This window comes from Xenopus laevis, chromosome 2L, assembly GCF_017654675.1.
Source record: "Xenopus laevis strain J_2021 chromosome 2L, Xenopus_laevis_v10.1, whole genome shotgun sequence".
Classification (NCBI taxonomy): domain Eukaryota; kingdom Metazoa; phylum Chordata; class Amphibia; order Anura; family Pipidae; genus Xenopus; species Xenopus laevis.
In genome coordinates, this window is record NC_054373.1 from 138,643,581 (window position 1) to 138,665,860 (window position 22,280).

At 38.3% G+C, this 22,280-nt stretch overlaps 1 protein-coding gene and 1 long non-coding RNA gene across 4 annotated transcripts in view; one reads left to right on the forward strand and one right to left on the reverse strand.

Moving 5' to 3' along the window:
- Positions 1-905: 905 nt before the first annotated feature.
- On the reverse strand, positions 906-6,839 carry LOC108708514. Of its 2 annotated transcripts, none has more exons than XR_001934481.2 (3): positions 6,702-6,839; positions 5,487-5,578; positions 906-2,492 (listed from the first exon to the last, which is right to left on the reverse strand). It is a non-coding gene; the product is annotated as an uncharacterized LOC108708514 (long non-coding RNA). The 2 variants fall into 2 exon arrangements; XR_001934480.2 differs by lacking the exon at positions 906-2,492 and adding an exon at positions 5,239-5,336.
- A 161-nt stretch (positions 6,840-7,000) lies between these two features.
- Positions 7,001-22,280, forward strand: part of LOC108708513 (N-alpha-acetyltransferase 16, NatA auxiliary subunit) — a 31,878-nt gene continuing 16,598 nt past the window's right edge. The window contains exons 1-12 of one of the 2 annotated variants that reach the window (XM_018247306.2): positions 7,001-7,138; positions 11,808-11,892; positions 13,383-13,487; positions 15,355-15,512; positions 16,237-16,371; positions 17,314-17,467; positions 19,416-19,535; positions 19,693-19,788; positions 20,080-20,186; positions 20,737-20,809; positions 21,201-21,370; positions 22,015-22,167. In XM_018247306.2, coding sequence (XP_018102795.1) covers positions 7,085-7,138; positions 11,808-11,892; positions 13,383-13,487; positions 15,355-15,512; positions 16,237-16,371; positions 17,314-17,467; positions 19,416-19,535; positions 19,693-19,788; positions 20,080-20,186; positions 20,737-20,809; positions 21,201-21,370; positions 22,015-22,167 — 1,410 coding nt within the window. In that variant the 5' untranslated portion in view covers positions 7,001-7,084. The remainder of the gene's footprint in view (positions 7,139-11,807; positions 11,893-13,382; positions 13,488-15,354; positions 15,513-16,236; positions 16,372-17,313; positions 17,468-19,415; positions 19,536-19,692; positions 19,789-20,079; positions 20,187-20,736; positions 20,810-21,200; positions 21,371-22,014; positions 22,168-22,280) is intronic. The other variant, XM_041582462.1, reaches the window with a different exon arrangement.

Consider the following 22,280-nt stretch of genomic DNA (forward strand, 5'->3'; position numbering starts at 1 on the left):
GACGGAAGCGACCACTGACACCGTGATGCTGGAAACCATCTTTATGTTGGGCACAGTCACACAAACATACATTACCTTCTTCAAGTTGTAGTAAAACTTCATTATTTGGGTGCTCTATATTGTTGATATGGTACATTCCGAAATATTTAATGTAGCCAGTAGCGTATTTAGAAGTTACTGGGCTGTCCAGCAAATTCAATTTAAGGCCCCATTTAAGACGGGGAATAAGATATAGTTTATCAGTCACTGCTCATATAGCTCCTGGGATCACCAGTAGTAGCAGGGTATGCTTTCTATTGTGTCCTATTTAATGGCATTTTATTGTGGAAAAAATACAACTATATTATATATTGTTTTTCCCTAACATTGCCATCAAATATTTTTATCTGGCCAATGGCAGATTAGTAATTAGTCGCCTGCACCTAGCAATGACAGTCCTTGACCTGAGAAAGCTGATTCCTATCAGATTCTAAACATTTGCACTTTTACTTATGTTACATAACTAACACCCTTAGGGTGGTGGCAGACAGGGAGATTAGTTGCCCAGTGGCAAATCTCCTCTAATGCAGGTAACTAATCTCCCCGCACTGCCTTCACGAGCAACTTCAGACGAGTAGATTTTTCCCTGGGCGACCAATCTACCCGTCTGCCACCACCCTTAGGCTATGGACACATAGGCTGAAGGCTCCAGCTGTTGTCAGTCTGCATATTTTTTCAGGCTGAGAGAAGCAGATCTGCTCAGTGCCCCTGCTCCGTTGATTTGAATCGGATCAGCCTGTGTGCGCTCACACACAGTGGAGCTGAGGTCACATATTCAGGCTGACCTGAACTTCAGCTCCACTGTGTGTGAGCGCACACAGGCTGATCCGATTCAAATCAATGGAGCAGGGGCACTGAGTAGATCTGCTTCTCTCAGCCTGCAAAGCATGAATGCTGACAACAGCCGCAGCCTTCAGCCTGTGTGCCTATAGCCTTCCAGGTATGGCCAAACGACGTTCCATGTGTTTGATGAGAACTTCCAGTGAGTGGCAAGTAGTACATACTTCAAGGACACTGAATATTTGCCCCTGGAATATGGTCCTTTTTATCTGTTGCTTTATTAAAACTTTTGTCCCCACTGCCATCCTATTCCCATTAATTGCAAATGGAAACACACTTTGTGATGCAGATACTAATGGAGGTAGAAAAATCACCTACTGAAATCAGAGTTTGTCATAAACATTACAATGGCCACTCACATGAACAGGTAACAGTATGAATATATAGTGGATAATGTACCCCCTACTGTAATTTACAATATATTATGTCACCGAGGAGTTATGTGACCAGATGACCAGGAGTTATGCTTTTATACAGGTCACATAACTCCGAGGTGACTTCTAATATCTTTATAGATTTCAGTAGGGGGTACATTATGCATTATAATCTACATTTTGTGTGAAATGTTGGGAGGGGGGTCAGCATCCAATTCTGGTCGCTGGTGTCCAAATCAGGTGCGCTGGCATCCAATTCGGGCTCGTCGGCTTTCAATTTGAACGCGGAGGGGTAAAAATGGGGCAGCCGGGGACCCGTTATAAATGGCGTTTTCTGACATCAGAACGCGCCGTTTATAAGGATATAATTTACAGTCTGGTCCCATAGGGAAATGACCAGACTAGATTATATGTGAATATTACAGTGATCATCCCTGCCTTTAAAAACATACACGGCATAAATAATACATATTGGTTTCCCCTGCTAATACAAGTCGTATTTTAATTGCTTTTCTTGCTACATACAGGCTCTGCCAGCAATAAGCAAACCAATCGACTATCTATGACTACAGAAATAAACTGGAAGTCATTAAAAGCAGATGTACACATAACCATGTTAAATAAGGATATCTGTCCAATTCATATTCACTGCAGTTCTCATGTAATTTAGTGTACTATATGAAGGAACTGCCAACAGAATGTAGCTGTAACCTGTACTTTACACAAGGCACATTGAGGTTGTTTTGGCTCATAAATAAGCCCCTAAATGTTTCAATGGTAACTTTACAGGAAGCTTAAGTAAATGTATAGTAAAAACTAAATAAATTAATTTCAAGTTTTGGCATTTGAGGTAAATTATGTTGAATGAGTGACTAGAGGAATCAAACTGCAGGAACCAATGAAGCTTCTTTTAATCAGTGGCTTATATGGCTAAAACACTTCAGATATAGTTCCTAGCTTGCATTGGTATATTTTTGTACAACTCCTGACTGGTAGAAAATAGATAGAGGCGTAAACTCATAATCTATTGCCATATACATCTTTGTATTCTGTTTTTGTCCTGCTGCTTGAAAATAGTTTGTTCTGCCATATACAATGCCCCTAAAATGAAAGCTGAATTTATCATGTTCCCTGTGTTGCAGAATAGTTTTCTATAAGCTCCAGGATGGCTTTAGTATCAGCAGATTCTTGTAACTTTTGTATTAGCTTTTCTAGACGTTCTTCACCACTCAAGAATTCCTAAAAAAAAACAAAAACATAGTATTAATAGTGCTTCAATGGTCACTAAGGGGCAGATTTATTAAAGGGGAACTATGGCTTTCAAACCAAAATTTGATAAAGAGGCCCACATAACACATGAACCCCTAATATACCCATCACAGTTATCAGTTTCTTCAAAAAGTATGAATAAATGCCATTTTCTATGCTGCAATCCAGCTGTTTAACAGTTCTTCTCTTTCTGCATCATTTGAAATCCTGGCATGGAAGGAGGGACTAAAACACTGATGTTACAAATTGTAACAACTTCTCCACAGCTTACAGACAGCATGCAGGAACTACATAAACCACAATGCATTGCACTTTGATGTTCTGTTCCTTATTGAAATCACCGTGCAGGGAATTATGGGGTTTGGAGGACCATTACAAATCATGAAGTCTGCATATTTTCCAATTGATGTGTATTGCGAAATTACTTGAAATTGTGTTTACTTTTCAAAAAGCTTAAGTTATGTTTTTGTGGAGTTCCCCTTTAAGGGTCGAATTGAAAATTTGAATTTAAAAACAATTTTTATGGACAAAACTGTCAAATTCGACTAGGGAATATTTTTTTTTAAAAAAAAATTCTAATTCGATTTTCAAGATTTATCATACTCTGGCCCTTTAAGAATTCTAATTTGACTATTTGCCACCTAAAACCTGCAGAATTCATGTGTAAGTCAATGGGAAAGGTCCAGTGACCAATTTGGAAATGTTTGTAGCCTTCCTGACATTCAAGGTTTTTTTTTTAAGCTCTAATCGAGTTTGGACAAATTCAATTAGAGTTTTTGGGTCAGTAAAATTAGTCAGAGTTTTAGATATTCTATTATTTTCTTAACTAACACCCAGTCCAATTTTAAGTATATTCAAATTTAAGGGAGTTAAAGAGAATTCGAAATTAACCTTTGATAAACGTGCTTCCAAGTGTTCTTTTTTGTAAATTTAAAAATATAAACATATACAGGTATTCTTAAATGGCGTCTTTAAGGAATTAAACTGCAATAGCTTGTCCAGGGGACACAGGAAGGAATGAGGGCACTGAGGTATGGCCATGTATGGAAAACGCCAAGTAGAAACCAGCAAAACCATGAAAGACGCATTTTCAGGACGATCTCCACTCCACGTAGCTGCACTCAGGCCAAAGCTGTGTCTGTCGGTGCAGCTACAGGAGGCTGAGTATTACATTGGATCTGCTTCTCTCTGCGGAGAAACAGCAGGTGGAGAGAAGTGCTTGAAACAGTGTGTGACCTTGCCCTAACCCCTGTACATTGATCCACTACTCTGCACCTAATTAAAAACCACAGGCTGAGAGACATAAGATAAAACTGTATTATGTTGTTGATAGAAAAATGTTGTATGCAAATTTTAAGGTACAGTGTGCTTTTGAGAAATAATTTATGTGGGGGCCATTTAATATAAGCTTGTTCTCATGGAAATACAAAATTTGCTAAATATATAGTCAATTACAAATTCTGTACTATTCCTGAAATAATTAAATTATTCTTCACTATCCCAATCTCAGCATCTGTCTTTCTTCATTTTCTCTTCATGCAGAAGTCAGATTTTAATTTACAGGTAGGCCTAATACATATTTTACGGTGTCTATCTTTCCTAGCTGATGTATTAGAGCTGAATCCAATAAATTGTTCTCTGGTTTCCTCCCATTTGAAAAAAATAAACACTGGGGCAGGAACCGATGTCAATGATGATGATCTGTATAAAGTTCTGCGTAACTGTGTCAGAGCTATATAAATGGCAAAGAATAAAAAAAAATGTAACCTGTGTGCCTCTGCTGTTTGGCCAATGTCAATGTGACATAAGAAATAAAACTATTCAGATAAGCATCAACAAACACTACCTGCTTCCAGGAAACATGCATTTGTCATTCTTCCTGTTATCCAGGCCAAACAGCAGAGGGTGCTCAGGATACATTGTAAGCTATTGCTTTGTTTTCATTCTTCAATTTAGGTTCTGGGAGAGTGTGTGCATTGCCAGCATTCATTCCTCAGCTGCAATTATTCCTGTAAGTAATGTGAGCAGTGACTTTGTGGCTTTATGGCTGACCTGGGCTCTGTGTTCCCGAGTTGCAGCTCTTACAGAAATAAATCACAGCTAAGGAAGCATTGCTGCCAAACAAAATCCTGTGTAAAGCCACAGCAACTGACTTTCGGTTTGAGGAGGTGATATGGAATGTGCATATTGGGTCTGGCAGTCACCCTATCACCTTTTTTCCAGCAGGAAGAGGACTTTTATGATGATATTTAAGTGCATAAAGCACTTAAAATAATATAACATTGATAAAATAATAACATTGTGCAGCATAGCAGTGTTGTTAGAGAGGGATACAATGGATTAACTTAACTTTTAGTGTTACTGGTTGTTTAAGAACTACTAATATGAAATCACAAAATGGGCAGAATCTTTAAAAATAAAAAGTATGTAAAGTGCAAAAGTTCTCAAACAGCACTCAGTTTTTGCATTAATTTATATTTAGGCTATATGTCTCCTTTAATGTGTAACAGAAGGGGCAAAATTTTTACAGCCAACATGCCTTAGCAGCACCTATGTGTTTGTGTATGACCTTGTATATACTTTTTCTTTTTAGTATTAACTGAAAAGTAAATGGATTAAAAAAAAAAAGACTAAGTAGTGTATTTTTCTTCATTGTGAGAAGGATAACAGGGCTTCTGGAATGAGGGATGCTTAAGTCAAAAAAAATTACAAGTTATTGAGAAAAGATATATTTTATAGTAACAGAAAATACAGTATGTCACAAGGAGGCCTGGACTGGCAATCTGTAGATCTTGGCTGATGCCAGAGGGGCTGCTGTAAAAAAAAAAAATACAAGAGTAAATATTTATCGGAAAACAGGACAAATCTAAATCCAGACTATAACAGGCTATATACTTCCCTTTAATTCAAGTGCAGGTAGTTTATTGTGAGAAGCATGCACATCACAGGCATGGTAAAGTATACCTTAAGATTGCAAACTTCGTAGTGTATTCTGTGAAGTCAGTCTATCCTGTGTAATGTATATTCAAATTCTTTCAGATTGAGCTCCTGTCTACCTGTATAGGAAACTAAACAAACTTTATATGAATGTGGACGTACATATACTAATCCAGAGGTTTTAAAAAATACCCCTGTGTAAAAGCCCTAAGACTAGTGATCTGGTTGCATTTGCTAGCATGAATTAAAACTAGATCTCACTATCTCAGGGCAGTCATCAGGGGGGCACAGGGGGTACAAGTGTACCGGGCCCGAGCATGAAGGGGGGCCGGCAGTGCTGAGTTTTTGAAAGAGCTGGGCCCCCTTGACAGCGCCGAAGCTGTGCCACCTCCTTTGAAGTCTCGAATGTGGAACTGTCGAACAGCCGAAGTCCCTAAGCGGCAAAAAAAGACCCGAAATCGCGAAAACAGCCGAAGCCATAGTCCCTAAGCAGCGAAAAGACCAGAAGTCACGAATGGAGGCGAAGTTGAAGTCCTGAAGCCATGAGTTTAATTCCTCTGAAAACTAATGTGTGTGTGTTTTTTTGTTTTTTTTTTTAATCCCCTGGCCACCAATGTATTATTTTAATACTTTATAGGCCCCTGCCACCAATGTTTTTTTAAAAATGATTCTTTGGGGACCCAATTTTTTGAAACTTGTAAGGGGGGCCCTGGTGCCAATGGTTTTTTTTTAACTTAAAGGGGGGCCCTGGTCACCAATAGCTTTTATAACTTTTGTGTGTGGGGGGGTTACCTTTTTTTAAGCGCTGATGGCTGTGTGGTCTTTTAACTGTGATGTTGAGTGGGTGGGCCACATTTTGTTATACGGGGCCCCGTGATTTCTAATGGCAGCCGTGCCCTCTCTACTACTCACTTCACTGCATCCCCCCAAGTTTCCTGCCCGCAATATTTATTCTTTTTACAAGTCTCCCTTCTGTTGTCCTGCTATAAACTGGATGGATTAAGAGCAATGGGCTATAGACACTGGCAGCAGGTTTAACACTGCGTTAAATGCAGAGGGATAGAGAACTGGAGAAAATCTTGTTCTTTCCATTGTCCCCCTCTACTTCTCTAACTTGACAAAGATCCCAGACATACGGAATGTTCTGATGGAGCACATAAAGGGCTATTTAATCATGCAGTCTCCGAAAACTTTTGAAAATATCTCAAACTATTTCGAAATCGATCGCCGAGTATAACTCACCTGCTTGTCAGGCAGGGGCACAAGACAGCAAACTACAACTCCCATCGTGCAAATCCCATTACGGGACTACGGAAGTCGAAAAGGACCAAAATGAATACCTTAAAAAAAAAACAACTTCAGGCGTTTGTGTCATAGAACTGCAATGTGCTTGACGTGATATTGGCACAGTTTTATAACACGATGGTAGCAACCTGATAATTCCTTTGCCGGTCTCTACGAAAATAAGCAGGCGTCGGAGTGACGTCATCGGCGCGCGCGACCCGGCGCTCACCTGAGCTGGCGCATGCGCGCGCCTCCATCTTGCAGCGCGGCCGCTAACCTAGGCGGCTTGTTCCGCGATTCCCCCACGCGGGGCGGGTAAAGAGACTGAGAAGAGCGGCACCATGCCGTGTGTAAGCCTGCCCGCCAAGGAGAGCAACCTCTTTAAGAGGATACTGGTGAGAGGCTGCTTAGCCCTTCAAGCTTGCATGCCGCCGATGCATCAGGCTTGGGGACAAACCAATAGCAGGGATTCATGGTGCATCCCCCACTTCAGCGCTAGTGACGTCACTGCCCCTTATAGCGCAACTTTGGGTCTTTAGTTAGCGTGTGTCGCGCATAATGGGGAAAAGCGGCAACTATTCGCTCTTAGTAAACTACAACTCTCAGTACTGGCATGATGTGACATGTAATTGTCCTACAGCGGTAAAGCAGCACTGGCTTACATTTTTAATGTGCTAAAGGGGATATAAACACAAACAAAATAAAAGTTTGACAACTTATTTAACTGCACATGTTCAATGGTTTTAACTTGTAAATAGAGAAAGCAGTATCTTGCAGCCCCTCTCTGCTCTCAGCCCTGTCACTTCTGACTTTAAAGGGATACTGTCATGGGGAAAACATTTTTTTTCAAAATGAGTTAGTTAATAGTGCTACTCCAGCAGACTTCTGCACTGAAATCCATTTCTCAAAAGAGCAAACAGATTTTTTTTTATTCAATTTTGAAATCTGACATGGGGCTAGACATATTGTCAATTTCCCAGCTGCTCCTGGTCATGTGACTTGTGCCTGCACTTTAGGAGAGAAATGCTTTCTGGCAGGCTGCTGTTTTTCCTTCTCAATGTAACTGAATGTGTCTCAGTGAGACATGAGTTTTTACTATTATGTGTTGTTCTTAGATCTACCAGGCAGCTGTTATCTTGTGTTAGGGAGCTGCTATCTGGTTTCCTTCCCATTGTTCTTTTGTTTGGCTGCTGGGGGGAAAAGGGAGGGGGTGATATCACTCCAACTTGCAGTACAGCAGTAAAGAGTGATTGAAGTTTATCAGAGCACAAGTCACATTGTGCTTTAAAAAGTAGTGTTTCAGGCTGATTTATTGAATATTTCTGCAAAAACCCTAATAATCCCTCCCTTCCACTTCCAGCTCCCTGAATTCCCAGGCTGTGCAGGGGAGCTGGCAGCCCAGCTCATTGTACTGTAGGACAGGAACCAATCAGCAGCTAGCAGGACCTGATAGGGAACTGAAGCCTGTCTCTGCTTGTGTGACTGCAGAGCTGTGATTGGCTGTCCCCCTCCTACTATGCTTCTGGCAGGGATTATTAGGACACGCCCACCCCTCATTTGAAACACAGACCGGGACTAGAGAACATCTATATGGAGCTCCAATAAAGGGGCTATTTTTAAAGGTATTAATTTTTAGCACCATGTAAAAGCAACATCATATATTACTCATAATTGCCTACAAAATTAGAGTTTTTTCATTTATCCTATATGTCTCCTTTAACAAATGTATGTTGTTATAGGGAGCAGCATTTAATATCCATCCATGTGGCAAAACGTATTTTTGTTTAGATGAGTAATGTGTCAGTCACAAATTATTTGCTAATAAATTCTTGGAGGACCAACTTGCATCTTTCCAGTTGTTGTTGGACTACATATTGGGCAATCTATAGATTGCATGCATCCCATTCAGTCAATCTGAAATGTATCACTCTTAGAGAAGTTAAGTCATTGGAGACTGAAAGCTAATGAACTCCAAAGGGCCCTTACATACAGGAGGTATTTTTGTTTGTTTGAAACACAGATTTGAGTGCATACCTAAGTGCATGATGTAGATTTCATGTTATTTTGCTGGGTTTTACCCAACACATAGTTAGATGTAGGTTTTAGCATTGCAGGTTTTTTTAGCACCATGTGCAGCATTTTTATGTGTTTGATGTGTGTAAGCATAAATTGGGTTACACTGTCATCTTCAGGGTGGTTGGGAATTGTTTCTAAAGAGTAACATGGTTTCCATTTCATCTGTGGAATCATATCCGCCTAAAAAAAAACTTCCTAGTGTTTATGAATATACAGGAGAACTCCCATTTTACATCCACTGATTTTAAAGGAGAAGGAAAAGTTAAAACAAAGTAAGCCTTATCAGAAAGGTCCACCTATATATACCAGTAAACCCTCAAAGTAATGCTGCTCTGAGTCCTCTGTCAAAATAAACACTGCATTTCTTTCCTTCTATTGTGTACACATGGACTTCTTATCAGACTTCCTGCCTTCAGCTTAAACCTCCTTGACGCAGGCAAGAGCATGCTCAGTTTGCTCCCCCCCCCCTTCTCTGCTGTAATCTGAGCCCGGAGCTATAAGTGAGCAGGTAGAGACCAAGGCAGGAAGTGGTCACACCAAGCTAATACTGCAGCTGCTATCCTAAACAAACAGAGAGCTTCTAGAGCTTTTTACTCGGGTATGGTAAAACATTCTACAAAATAAATATAGCATTCTAGCTTGCACTATTGCAGCTTATCTATTGGCAATAAAATGCACAGTGCAATCATTTTTTGCAGTGCCCATTTTATTAACGTTAACTTTGATCTAGTTCCTCCATTTATTTTACACTTCTGAGACATTTAGCAGTGTCATTTTCTAGCACTGTTCTATTTCACATTAGATGCTTCCACCCGTTGTTATGCCTTTCTCCCTTTTGGAGGGCTTTGTATTTGTACAAAAGAGAGGATCTTAGTACTTAGGAGGTAATGTAATAAAATACACTATGTTTGCCCAGGAGCAGTAACCCATAGCAACCAATCAGCAGGTAGCATTTACTGGTAACCTGTTTAAAAACGAACATCTTTTTGTTGTTGCTATGGGTTACTGCTACTGGTCAAACTTAATGCCTTGTATTACATATGGAGTTTACTATTTAAAACAACTTAATAGCCAATGGTCTTTTTTGCTTACCTACTGTATATAAGACTTGAGAGTTTTCTCATAGTATTCAATATTGGCACTGAAAAATTAGTGTTATGTTCAATCAAGGGGATAGATGTGGGATTGCTGTCATTGGCCCTGTGGCAGAAGGGGCCCATGAAGTCCTAAAAGTGTCAGTTGTGAATGGGGTTGGGCTTGAGGTGTGACTGGGATTGGTCAGGGGCATAGTTGTGCTTGTATGGGCCCCATTCTGTTTGTTGACAGAGACCTCCATCTAGGGGGCCAGGTGACCAATGGATTGATACTTGGGGCCCCCAGTTACTGTGCTATTATATCTCAGTTCTGCAATAAGGTTTAAGTAATGGAAAATGTAGCAGTCTAGACTGATTTCTTTTGTGCTGCAGAGTTGTGCCTTCTTGTCGCTTCTGAAATGATTACAATATAATACACAAGAGCCATGAATATACTGTACATGATATCCTTATAAATGGTGCTTAGTGATGTTATTGGTTATAATTGGAGCTTAGTGATGTCATGGCTCACTGAAACTTGTGTACTATAATAAATATTGAAATCGGAGTTCCATGACCTGTATAAAACCAGGTACAAATGGTCATTGAACTCCTCTGTAACTTAAAATATCCTTTTATTTTACAATAGGGGGCACTTTATTCACTATATAATCTGTACAATAATACTGCATCACAGAAAATTGACAGCTGCACGGGATATTACATATGTTGCTGATAGGATGTTTTAACAAAATGCATAGAAGCTCTTGCATATTTCTCTAACTGGCCCAGGCAAGCTGTTTTTGCAATGCCAACAGTGTAGTACTTAGTAATATATGTAAAGCCCCACGTGGCTATATGGAAAAGATAAAATTCCAGGCCACTGCTGCGCTTTTCCTTTCTCTGTGAAGCACTGTGTAACTATTTGGCAGTATAAAAATACAGTAGAACCCCCATTTTACATTTTGGGACCATATATTATGCATAATATATAGGTGGGACCACAAAACAACAATGTAAAATGAGGAAAACCTTTAAATCAGGGGATTTAAAAATGAGGTTTCACTGTATGTACAAATGAGCATGCATTAGCCAGTTATTCATCAGGTCTTAATATCTGTATTTAGAAGTAGATTGTCTTATAGGGTAAAACTTTTGATACAAACCATAGCAAAAGTGGTGTAAAGGTGATACCTTTATTGGCTAACTATGATAATTACAGCAAGCTTTCAGAACATTTCAGTTCCTGTTTCAAAGATGATTACCAGGTCATTGTTTGCAGCCCTTGAAACAGATGAATTGATACCGTATATACTCGAGTATAAGCCGAGTTTTTCAGCCCCCAAAATATGCTGAAAAACTCTACCTCGGCTTATACTCGGGTCAAGCACAAAAACGGTCGCCGGCCAAGAATAGTCTCCAAGAATAGTCGCCGGCATCCAAGAATAGGCGCCCACGTCCAAGAATAGTCTCCAAGAATAGTCTCCAAGAATAGTCGCCGGCATCCAAAAACGAGACACCGGCACCTCCAGTGGGAGCAGAAACCCTCAATTTTTTGATTGAAACTTACCAGAAGCTGCTGCATTTCTAACCCTAGGCTTATACTCGAGTCAATAAGCTTTCCCAGTTTTTGGAGGTAAAATTAGGTACCTCGGCTTATACTTGGGACGGCTTATACTCGAGTATATACGGTAGGTTAGATGCCTGAAACTTTATTAGCAGTGTGTTTTAATGGGTGAGGCCTAATGATAACTACAGATGTGGCACTTCCTATTTCACATATGTTAATGTTCAGTGTACGCAGGGCTGACTTATTTTTGATCTGATGTTTAGCTGTTTATGTATCACTTTCAACTCTTATAAAACACTTTTGCACATCCATGTAATGTTGCAATATTTATTTTTGCTTTGGCAGAAATGCTATGAACAAAAACAGTACAAAAATGGACTTAAGTTCTGTAAGATGATCCTGTCCAACCCGCGGTTTGCTGAACATGGAGGTCAGTTTGTTCTTTTTCTGATATTTACATAAGAAACATAAATATATTTGGGCTTAAGAACTTTACATATTTCGAACTCTCTTCAAGTGCATAAACACCAGGCAATGCTAAACAAAATAATGTTATATACTGTTTTGTTTTGTTTTTTTGGTGGGGGGGGGGTCATGTATAGTTATTCACAAGTGATGGAGAAGGGAAGATAATCTTACTAGTGTTGCCAGCTGCATATATCACATAGAGTATCAGTGTCAGAGAGATGGAGTTCCCAGTGATGAATTAAAACATTTGGGAAATTTGCCAATGAGACATCAGTGGAGTGACGGAGTGTATAAAGGTATATAAACTGAGTACCATTCTTATGCAGGCCCGAACTGGCAATCTCAGGGGTTCTGGCAAATGCCAGAGGGGCTGCTATAAGGTGCCATAGAAAGTCACTATTTAGTGGGCTGGTGGGGGCTGTTTGGGCCTCTATGTGGGCTGATTGGGCCTCTGTGTACCTGAAATGCCAGAGCCTATTTTAATTCTCAGTCCGGACCTGTTCTTATGTATCAGACAGGTAATGTAAAAACATTGTGCAAATACTTTATGGCAAAGTTATAAGTAGCTTTCAAAGGCAATATTATGAAAGATGTAAAAGAAAAAAAAAAAAAAAGTTTAAAGGGATACTGTCATGGGAAAATGAATCAGTTAATAGTGCTGCTCCAGGAGAAATCTGCATTGAAATCCATTTCTCAAAAGAGCAAACAGTTTTTTTTTTATATTCAATTTTGAAATCTGACATGGGGCTAGACATATTGTCAATTTCCCAGCTGCCCCAAGTCATGTGACTTGTGCTCTGATAAGCTTCAATCACTCTTTACTGCTGTATTGCAAGTTGAAGTGATATCACCCCTCCCTTTTTCCCCCCAGCAGCCAAACAAAAGAACAATGGGAAGGTAACCAGATAGCAGCTCCCTAACACAAGATAACAGCTGCCTGGTAGATCTAAGAACAGCACTCAATAGTAAAAACCCATGTCCCACTGAGACACATTCAGTTACATTGAGAAGGAAAAACAGCAGCCTGCCAGAAAGCATTTCTCTCCTAAAGTGCAGGCACAAGTCACATGACTGGGGGCAGCTGGGAAATTGACAAAATGTCTAGCCCCATGTCAGATTTCAAAATTGAATATAAAAAAATCTGTTTGCTCTTTTGAGAAATGCATTTCAATGCAGAATTCTGCTGGAGTAGCACTATTAACTGATGCGTTTTGGAAAAAACTTGTTTTCCGATGACAGGATCCCTTTAATTTCTGGTGTCCATATATCTTTAAACGCTTCTCCTGTACAGTGGGTTTGACACATCTTTGGGCTTGCTTATTCCATTACTGCATGTGTCATGATGGATGGCACTATGCAAAAAATGTTTGTAGAAAACCCCACTCTAGCCCCCCTTGAGTTGCATTTTGTGGTTTTATTTTTGGTTTTCATGTTCTTTGACTCATTACACAGAAACATTGGCTATGAAGGGTCTGACATTGAATTGTCTAGGGAAGAAAGAAGAGGCATACGAGTTTGTAAGAAAAGGACTTCGCAATGATGTTAAGAGTCATGTCTGTATCCTTAAAAAGCAAAAATGTAGTACTTTGTAATTTCAATGGCCCAATCACTTCTTATGTTTTTCCACTTTACTACCATCTTTTCAAATGTATCCAGATTTTAATCTTCTGCCATCCTTCTTGTTTCTTCCAAATTACAAAATTAGCCTTCATAGGCCAACCATGCCTGAGTCTCATAAAATTGCAAATGCTGTTAAACTGTTTGGAAATGTGCATGTGCTGTGATGCATCCATGCCCATACTATGACTGTTAGTTTGTAGTGTGATGGGCATTAACTGATTTATGTAAACAAGCACCTATAATAGTATGCCGAATAATATTAACTTTTAAAAGCTTGTGCTTACTTTCCTTTTTTGAAGCTATATGATCTCTCAATGATTACATAGTTCCAGAACTTGGAATTAGGTTGGAACGCCTACATGATGTGGATAAAAAAATACCCTATGGCTACCACAGATAGAACGGTTGACAATGGGAGTTTTCCCATTGATTCTAAACTTAAAGGGAGATATAGATTTGATGGATACATATGAATTGTATTAATCTATCTCTTGCTGAAGTATCCATATAGGCAATTTGTTTCTTCTGGACCTCAGTCAGTGTTAAAGGAACAGTTCAGTGTGAAAATAAAAACTGTGTAAATAGATAGGCTGTGCAAAATAAAAAAATTTTCTAATATAGTAAGTTAGACAAAAATGTAATATATAAAGGCTGGAGTGAACAGATGTCTAATAAAACAGCCAGAATCCAACTTCCTGCTTTTCAGCTCTATAACTCTGAGTTAGTCAGCGACTTGATGGGGGGCCACATGGTACATTTCTGTTCAGTGAGTTTGTAATTGATCCTCAGTATTCAGCTCAGACTCAAAAGCAACAGATATGACCCATGTGCCCCCCCCTCAAGTCTCTGATTGGTTACTGCCTGGTAGCCAGGGTAACCAGTCAGTGTAAACCAAGAGAGCTGAAAAGCAGGAAGTAGTGATCTGACTGACATGTTATATATACAGTAAAATCACTCCAGTCTTTATACATTACATTTTTGGCTAACTAACTATATTAGAAACAATTTTTATTTTGCACAACCTATCTATTTACCCAGTTTTTATTTTTACACTGTACAATTCCTTTAAGGGGCTCTGTCAAATGGGAGCTGTAGTTACTAGGGATGCGGCCAGGATTCGGCCTTTTTCAGCAGGATTCGGATTCGGCGAATCCTTCTGCCCGGCCGAACCGAATCCTAATTTGCATATGCAAATTAGGGGTGGGGAGGGAAATTGCGTGACTTTTTGTCTGAAAACAAGGAAGTAAAAAATATTTTACTCTTCCCACCCCTAATTTGCATATGGTTCGGATTCGGTTCGGTATTCGGCCGAATCTTTAGCGAAGGATTCGGGGGTTCGGCCGAATCCAAAAAAGTGGATTCGGTGCATCCCTAGTAGTTACGAGTGACCACTGCTGAGGGTGACCACTGCTGATTTATTATTTAGCGTTGTTAGATCATGTTTTGTATAATCATAATTTTTTTTTATTATACAAAAGAAGTTACCCAACTTTCATCCTGATCTCAAACAATTGGATCAACTGGAAAAAAGATTTCACCTTCATTTGTCCATTGCTTTACATTACATGACTACAGGTTTGGACTTATTTCAGCCCTATCCAAATCTGGCAAAAACTGCTGGGATTTAGGTGAATCCTGGATTTTCATTTTATTTTTATTCAAATTATTTTGTAGGGGTTTATATTCCATCTGATCTTTAACAGTGGCAAAAATATACTAGTATACTGTATGTTAACTTGTTGGCATAATATTCATTTTTAGTATTTTTTTTATATTTCCAACCAATTTCCTAAACATAAGCTAGGCTGGCATGTTTATGGCCTTTTACAGCGGTCTGATAAGAAATACGATGAAGCAATCAAGTGTTACAGAAATGCACTTAAGCTAGACAAAGACAATTTGCAAATTCTCAGAGACCTCTCATTGCTCCAGATACAAATGAGAGACTTAGAAGGATATCGTGTAAGTACACAAACTTTTCTGTAATATATTTATTGCTACAGATATAGTCAGTCACTATAATGACACTTTTATAAAATAATGCACTGATTAAGAGACATGTTTAATGTAATTTCCCAGATGCAGTTAAAAAGGTGTGCTTCTGACATATTGTTAGTTTCCCCGGCATTTGAACATGGTGGGGCATTGGATTTCCCGTGGATCTCCATGATTTAGAATGACCCATTCCTAGCAATTTGCATTTGGTCTTCATTATTTATTCTTGAACATTTTTGAATTATTTGCCGCCTTCTTCTACCTTTTTCCAGCTTTCAAACTGGGGTCACTGACCCCAGCAGGCAAAAAACTATTACTCTATGAAGCTACATTTTTGTTGTTATTGTTACTTTTAATTACTTATTTTGTCCCCCTGCTACACTTATTCCAGTTATTTATTCAAACCACTGCATGATTGCTTGGGAAATAAGACCCTAGCAACCAGATAGCTGCTGAAATACTGCTGAACAAAGAATTAAACTGAAAATCCATAAAAAATAAAGATCAATAGCAAACTGTCTCAAAATATCAGTGTCTACATCATACTAGTAAATTTCAAGGCGAACTACTCCTTTAAAGTGTTGTTCCCTTGCACTGTATTGCACACCCATACATGTATATCAAAGATGAATTAGGTTGTATCACATTTTCTATGTATTCCTCAAATAACGAGAAGTTGTATTTTTTTTAGGAAACCAGGTATCAGCTACTTCAGTTACGCCCAACACAGCGGGCATCATGGATTGGCTATGCTATTGCATATCATTTGCTTAAAGATTATGAAATGGCCTTGAAATTGCTTGAAGAGTTCAGGAAAACTCAGCAGGTTAGTATCATTGTAATAACTAATGTCTAACTGCTGCAACACAGTCAAACCTTTTTGTCATCCAAATATGGCCTTTTACAGGGGTGTGATAAGAAATATGAAGAAGCAATCATGTGTTTTTCTGTTGTTGTTTTCAGATTGTTCACCATAAACAAAGACTTTTTTCAATTGCTTACTATCTTTTTATTCAGGAGCATCTGAACTGTTTCTATTTGCTACATTTAGTTGATACAATTAGTTGATAGCTGTATCTCTGGCATATTAGCAACTATTGTATCAATTATATGTAACAGCTCCCTTTAATGAAACTCTAGGATTTTGCTCAGCGGGGACAAAGATAACAAATGTATCAACTAAATGAATCAATTTAGAACAGTTCTAAGAGTCGGTAAGACCCCCCTCCCAGATGGTTAAGGGCTAGTCCACACGGGGAGATAGCGACGCGTTTGCGGTCGCGGCGACAAAGCGCTGTGACAGTCGCCGCGACCGGCGCAGGCGACAGTTTTGTATGGGCGCCTATGTAAAAACGCCTGTGCTAACCACACGAGGCGATGCGCTTTTCAACAGTCGCCTGAAAATGCCTCGCCAGGCTTTTTCAGGCGACTGTTGAAAAGCGCATCGCCTCGTGTGGTTAGCACAGGCGTTTTTACATAGGCGCCCATACAAAACTGTCGCCTGCGCCGGTCGCGGTGCTTTGTCGCGGCGCTTTGTCGCCGCGACCGCAAACGCGTCGCTATCTCCCCGTGTGGACTAGCCCTTAAACGTTTTTATTTCTGGTAATCAATCTGAAACCAACTGAACTTAAAAAAGTTTTGAAGGTGAGCTTAAGTCTTAGTACCTACAGTGCAGCTACAGGTGGTCATAGAGGGATATGTAAGTGAAGACTTGTGCAGACTTGAGTAGGAATAAGTTTAATTTTTTAAAACACTGGTTTTTTCCTAGGTCCCGTCTAATAAAATAGACTATGAATACAGTGAACTAATACTCTACCAGAACCAAGTCATGAGAGAAGCAAATCTCTATCAGGAAGCACTAGATCACATTGAGACATATAAGAAACAAATGTGCGACAAACTTCAGGTAGAAGAAATCAGAGGTAAAAAGTGATTTTTATGTTTGAATTTAAGATTAAATAAGTTTCGTGTTTTTTTTTTTTTCCCCAATTTAAATCACAATTTCCCCATAAATCCCTATTTTTTGTCTTTTCCAAGACATTTTACATAATGTTTTTGTTGTAGCAAAGTTTTTTTTTATGACTGGGGTATATGGATCTATTTTAACCACAAAACTGAAAATGAACTTCTTCCAGCAGTGCCTTTTGCATTTCCATGCTTGCTTCAGGTAGTATTCATTTATATAAAGCCTTCAAGCAGGCTACAAAATGCTTCACCTTATGTTTTGCACTTTGTACCAGCCCAGCATTTTGGAAATAAAGATGGGTTCCTCCAACTCTCCTGCTGATTCATGTTCTGTGCTGTTGTCAGGCACCTGAACTGTGGGGCTGACCAAAAAAACCAAAAAACTGCGTGTGTGCGTATGTATATATACTATAGAGTATATATACATGCACACACATGCACACTTTTTTAAAAATATTTTTATATATTATATTCATGACACAAGATTTACATTGCATGACAGTATAGAAATCAATGCAACACAAATATTAATCAGCTTTGTAGCATCCGTTTCTGTGACAGCTATAACCTCAATTTCTGCTACCGTTTTGAAGATTGCTGATGACCCCAAAGCCTGTCTTATTGACAGCAGTCCAGAGCCGGCTGAGCATCTGAGATGTCACTAACACTCAAAAGCTGCCCTACCGATACATAGCTGTGGAGCTACTGTGTGCAAATATGAAGGTCTGGATTATTATTGCTGAAGGGCTTCTAAACCTCTGGGCTAGTACAGTAGGTTCAGTATTTAAAATAAAGCAGTTCTAGCCCTACTTTATTTCTCCTTTACGGGCTGTATACCTATAATTTGCAGATTGCACAGAAATATTTAGTAGTAATGTGTTCATGTTATACCACACTGCTATACTTTCACAGATTCAACACAAGTCATTTTGATAATCACTAATTAGTAGTGGTGGTCAGAATTCCAGGTACTGCCATGGTTGTTTCTATTTTAATGGAAATAGGAACCTCTTTGAGTAGCACTTGGTACAGGATTGTTGCCTGTAAATGCTCCAGTGGGCCATTTTGGGGCCAATAAAACCATTTCAATTACCTGAGCATACTGTTAGTTACTGTGTTACTCAGTTTGTTACTCAGTTCAGCATTAAAGGACAAGGGAATTTAAACTAAAGAAGTAGCTAGAAATGTTGTACTTTATGTTTTGGGCTTCTGTACCAGCCCAAGCAACCACAGCCCTTTAGCAGTGAAGATCCGTGTCTCTGAAGATGCCCCAGTAGCTCCCCATCTTCTTTTCTGCTGATTCACTGCACATGTTCTGTGATGCTGTCAGTTACTGAGATTAGGGAATATAAATGGCATTAATATGGATAATTACTATGGATAATTACTACATGGCAGCACAGAATCCAGTGCAATTAGCATCAAAATTGAATAATCAGCCCTGTAGCATCATCTTATATTACAGGCCAACCTCATTTTCTGCTTGATAATTTGTGTCAACACCTAAGCTTAGCTTCTCAACAGCTGCTCAGAGCCCACTGGGCATGTGAGTGTAGCAGACCCTTTCCAAGATGGTGACCCCCTGTGACAAGTTTGGATCATTGCTGCTATTGAGAAGCTGAAACTTTAGGCTGGTTCAATAAGTTCAGTATATAAAACATGGAATTTTAACCCTATTCATTTTTAAGATTTAGTTCTCCTTAGAAAAAAAATAACTTGTGGTGTTGCATACCTTTCTATATATATGTGCAACTTTTATGTTTATTTTACTAGTTTAATTTTTTACATGGTGATTCCCTGAAGGTTCTGAAATCTGTTTACATAAAGCTGTATTTTTCTAGGTTTGCCTTCCAACCTGTCCGGATGAGTTGTATGCTTAACACATTCTTAATTGTTTGCCTATAGGAGAAATATTTTTGCAACTTAAAAGGTTGAAAGAAGCTTCTGTCATTTATCGAGCACTGATAGACCGGAATCCTGAGAATTGGCAATATTATGAAAATTTAGAGAAAGCTTGTGAGCCTGGTAATTTTTTAAATTTGTTCTTTGGTAATATACTTTAATTGGGGGGGCTGGTGATATGCAGTCTAATAAGCAAATGTGTTTTCATAAAACTAAACATTTGTATTATATTCTAGTCTTTACCATGCATGGTACAATCTGGTTATACTGTTGTTTTCAGCTACTGTGGAAAAGAGACTTCAGATCTATGAAGAGATTAATAAAAGACATCCCAAAGCAGTTTCTCCAAGAAGGTTACCTTTAAACTTTGCATCAGGTAATGATCAGCAGGCAATTTCTCACCTATAAGCAAAAGTTGGCAAACCTTCATTTAGAAGAAAATATATTCTTTTCGAATACAGTTCCTGTAGTACATTATAGCTGTTCTTTATCACTTAGCATCATCCTCAGCCACATAGTCGCAGAGCCTAAAATGTGAAAATATAAACAATTGTGTGATGTACCTAAGCTGTATTTATGTCTTACTTTAAAATGGCCAATTAGTCGTGTAGCATAGTGTTCAACCAGAAGTATTGTTTTGCAATAAATCAGATTATTACACTTCTAGGTGAAAAGTTTCAAGAACTTGTGAGTCAGTTCCTGCGAGTCAACTTCAGCAAAGGTTGTCCACCCTTGTTTACCACCTTAAAATCCTTATATGGAAATTCTGAAAAGGTAGCGAAAATGATGCAGTAGACTCATTTTAATCACTTGCTTTAATATGTGGTATATAGGTTTTAATAAAAATTGTGAGTCTGTAGGTGACATTTAAAGTGACTGAAAAGGTGGGCAGATTTTGTCATTGTGCCTTGATATGGTCATCACATCCCCAGAGACGTATCCTTTTATTTTACAAAGGGGGGTACATTATTCACTGTGTATGTTTGTAAGTTAACATGGTCACAACTAAAGCAATCTTCTCAGTCACACCTCTGTGTCATTGCATGGCTTAGCAGCATAAGTATTGATGCTTTAATACTTGAGGAGGATTTAGCTTTTTTTTCATTTTCTTGCACAGATCCACAGGGATGAATATGATTAATTCTTACCACGAAAGGCTTGAGACTACATACCTTATTTTGTTCATGTTTTTCGGACTTGTAAAAAAAAACTTACAATACCAAGGCAGTAAATTAGCTACTCCCACTTCTGCTCAAAATATCTGTAGTCAGAGAGGCAGAATGTAAAGTTTGTTTTAGTGAATAGTGTTTTCCTTTTGTTTCAGGTTTTAGTTATACAAGAACTTGTTACAGGTTTTGAAACTGCACTGAAATCATGTAACATGTTTGATGTAGATGGTAAGTTTTATTTTTTCTGCTTTCTTTGTAGGTGTTTAGATTTTTGTTTAGCTCACTTTAGAACTTCAAACCTGTGGTTTACTAGCTGCTGAACTACAATATCCTAGCTGCAACAAACAGAGTAGATAGCTCTAAGGTCCACAGTGATTTGTAATATGGTGTATTCTCTGGCTTTTTACTTGATATAGTGGCCAAAAATGTGTCTTATCTGTTAGTAGATAAAATTGTGGTTTCTTGGTTGTCAACTTCCATAGATAAATGTTTTATTGCCTTTTACACCTTATATTATTTCAATTTATGAACTATGGTAATGAAAATAATTGAGAGTCATGTGGCAAGTTATGCGAATAAGCTATTTATATGTTTATATTATTTATTTATATTTTTGCAGAAAATGGAGAGAAGGAGCCACCTACAACTCTGCTCTGGGTGCGATATTTCTTAGCACAGCATTTTGATAAAGTTGGACAGTGGTCATTAGGGTTAGACTATATTAATTCTGCAATTGCCAGCACCCCAACATTAATAGAACTCTTCTATATGAAAGCTAAGATATACAAGGTAAGAAAGATTGATATGTATGTATATATATAATATATATATAATAATGGGTTGAGTGCAGAGGACTCTTGTATTTGTCTATATGTATTTTGTGGTCACAGCCTCATTGCACCCCCGCCTAATGGTTTTAAAAATTAGTGGTGAGCACAAATTTCCCTTGTTTGTTATATATATATATATATATATATATATATATATATATATATATATAAATGTATATATATATATATATATATATAAATGTATATATATATATATATATATATATATATATATATATATATATATATATATATATATATATATATATATATATATATATATATATAATATCACAGAGTCATTCACTCACCTTGTTACATTGTGGTAAAATGATGGATTCTGGCAATTCAAGCCCATCTGCCTTTCAAAGAATCTGTGTGCCCACTATGGAAAGCAAAAGGTTTGTATTTTCCAGAATACATCACTTCACAGTGATAAAAGGCAAGGGAGGGGTTAAATGCGAGCAGGGCAGGGGAATGCCTTTTACACATCAGAGGCAGTCTATCATAGTTTCCTTTCAATCTGTGTAAAAGAAAAATGCATTTATAGTTACATTGCTTTCCAACTCTAAATGAAGTCCTTTCCTATATTTATTAATACAGCATATCGGCAATCTTAAAGAAGCAGCTAAGTGGATGGATGAGGCCCAGTCCTTGGACACTGCAGATCGTTTCATCAATTCAAAGTGTGCAAAATATATGCTAAGAGCAAATATGGTCAAAGAGGCAGAGGAAATGTGCTCAAAATTTACACGGGTATGTGATTTATCAACTTTTAAGATTTTTGGCTTACTGGGAAATCAGACATGCTATAAGATTTGTTTCCAGTTTTTCTAATTATGATAGTAGTATGTGTTTTATTAAGTTGA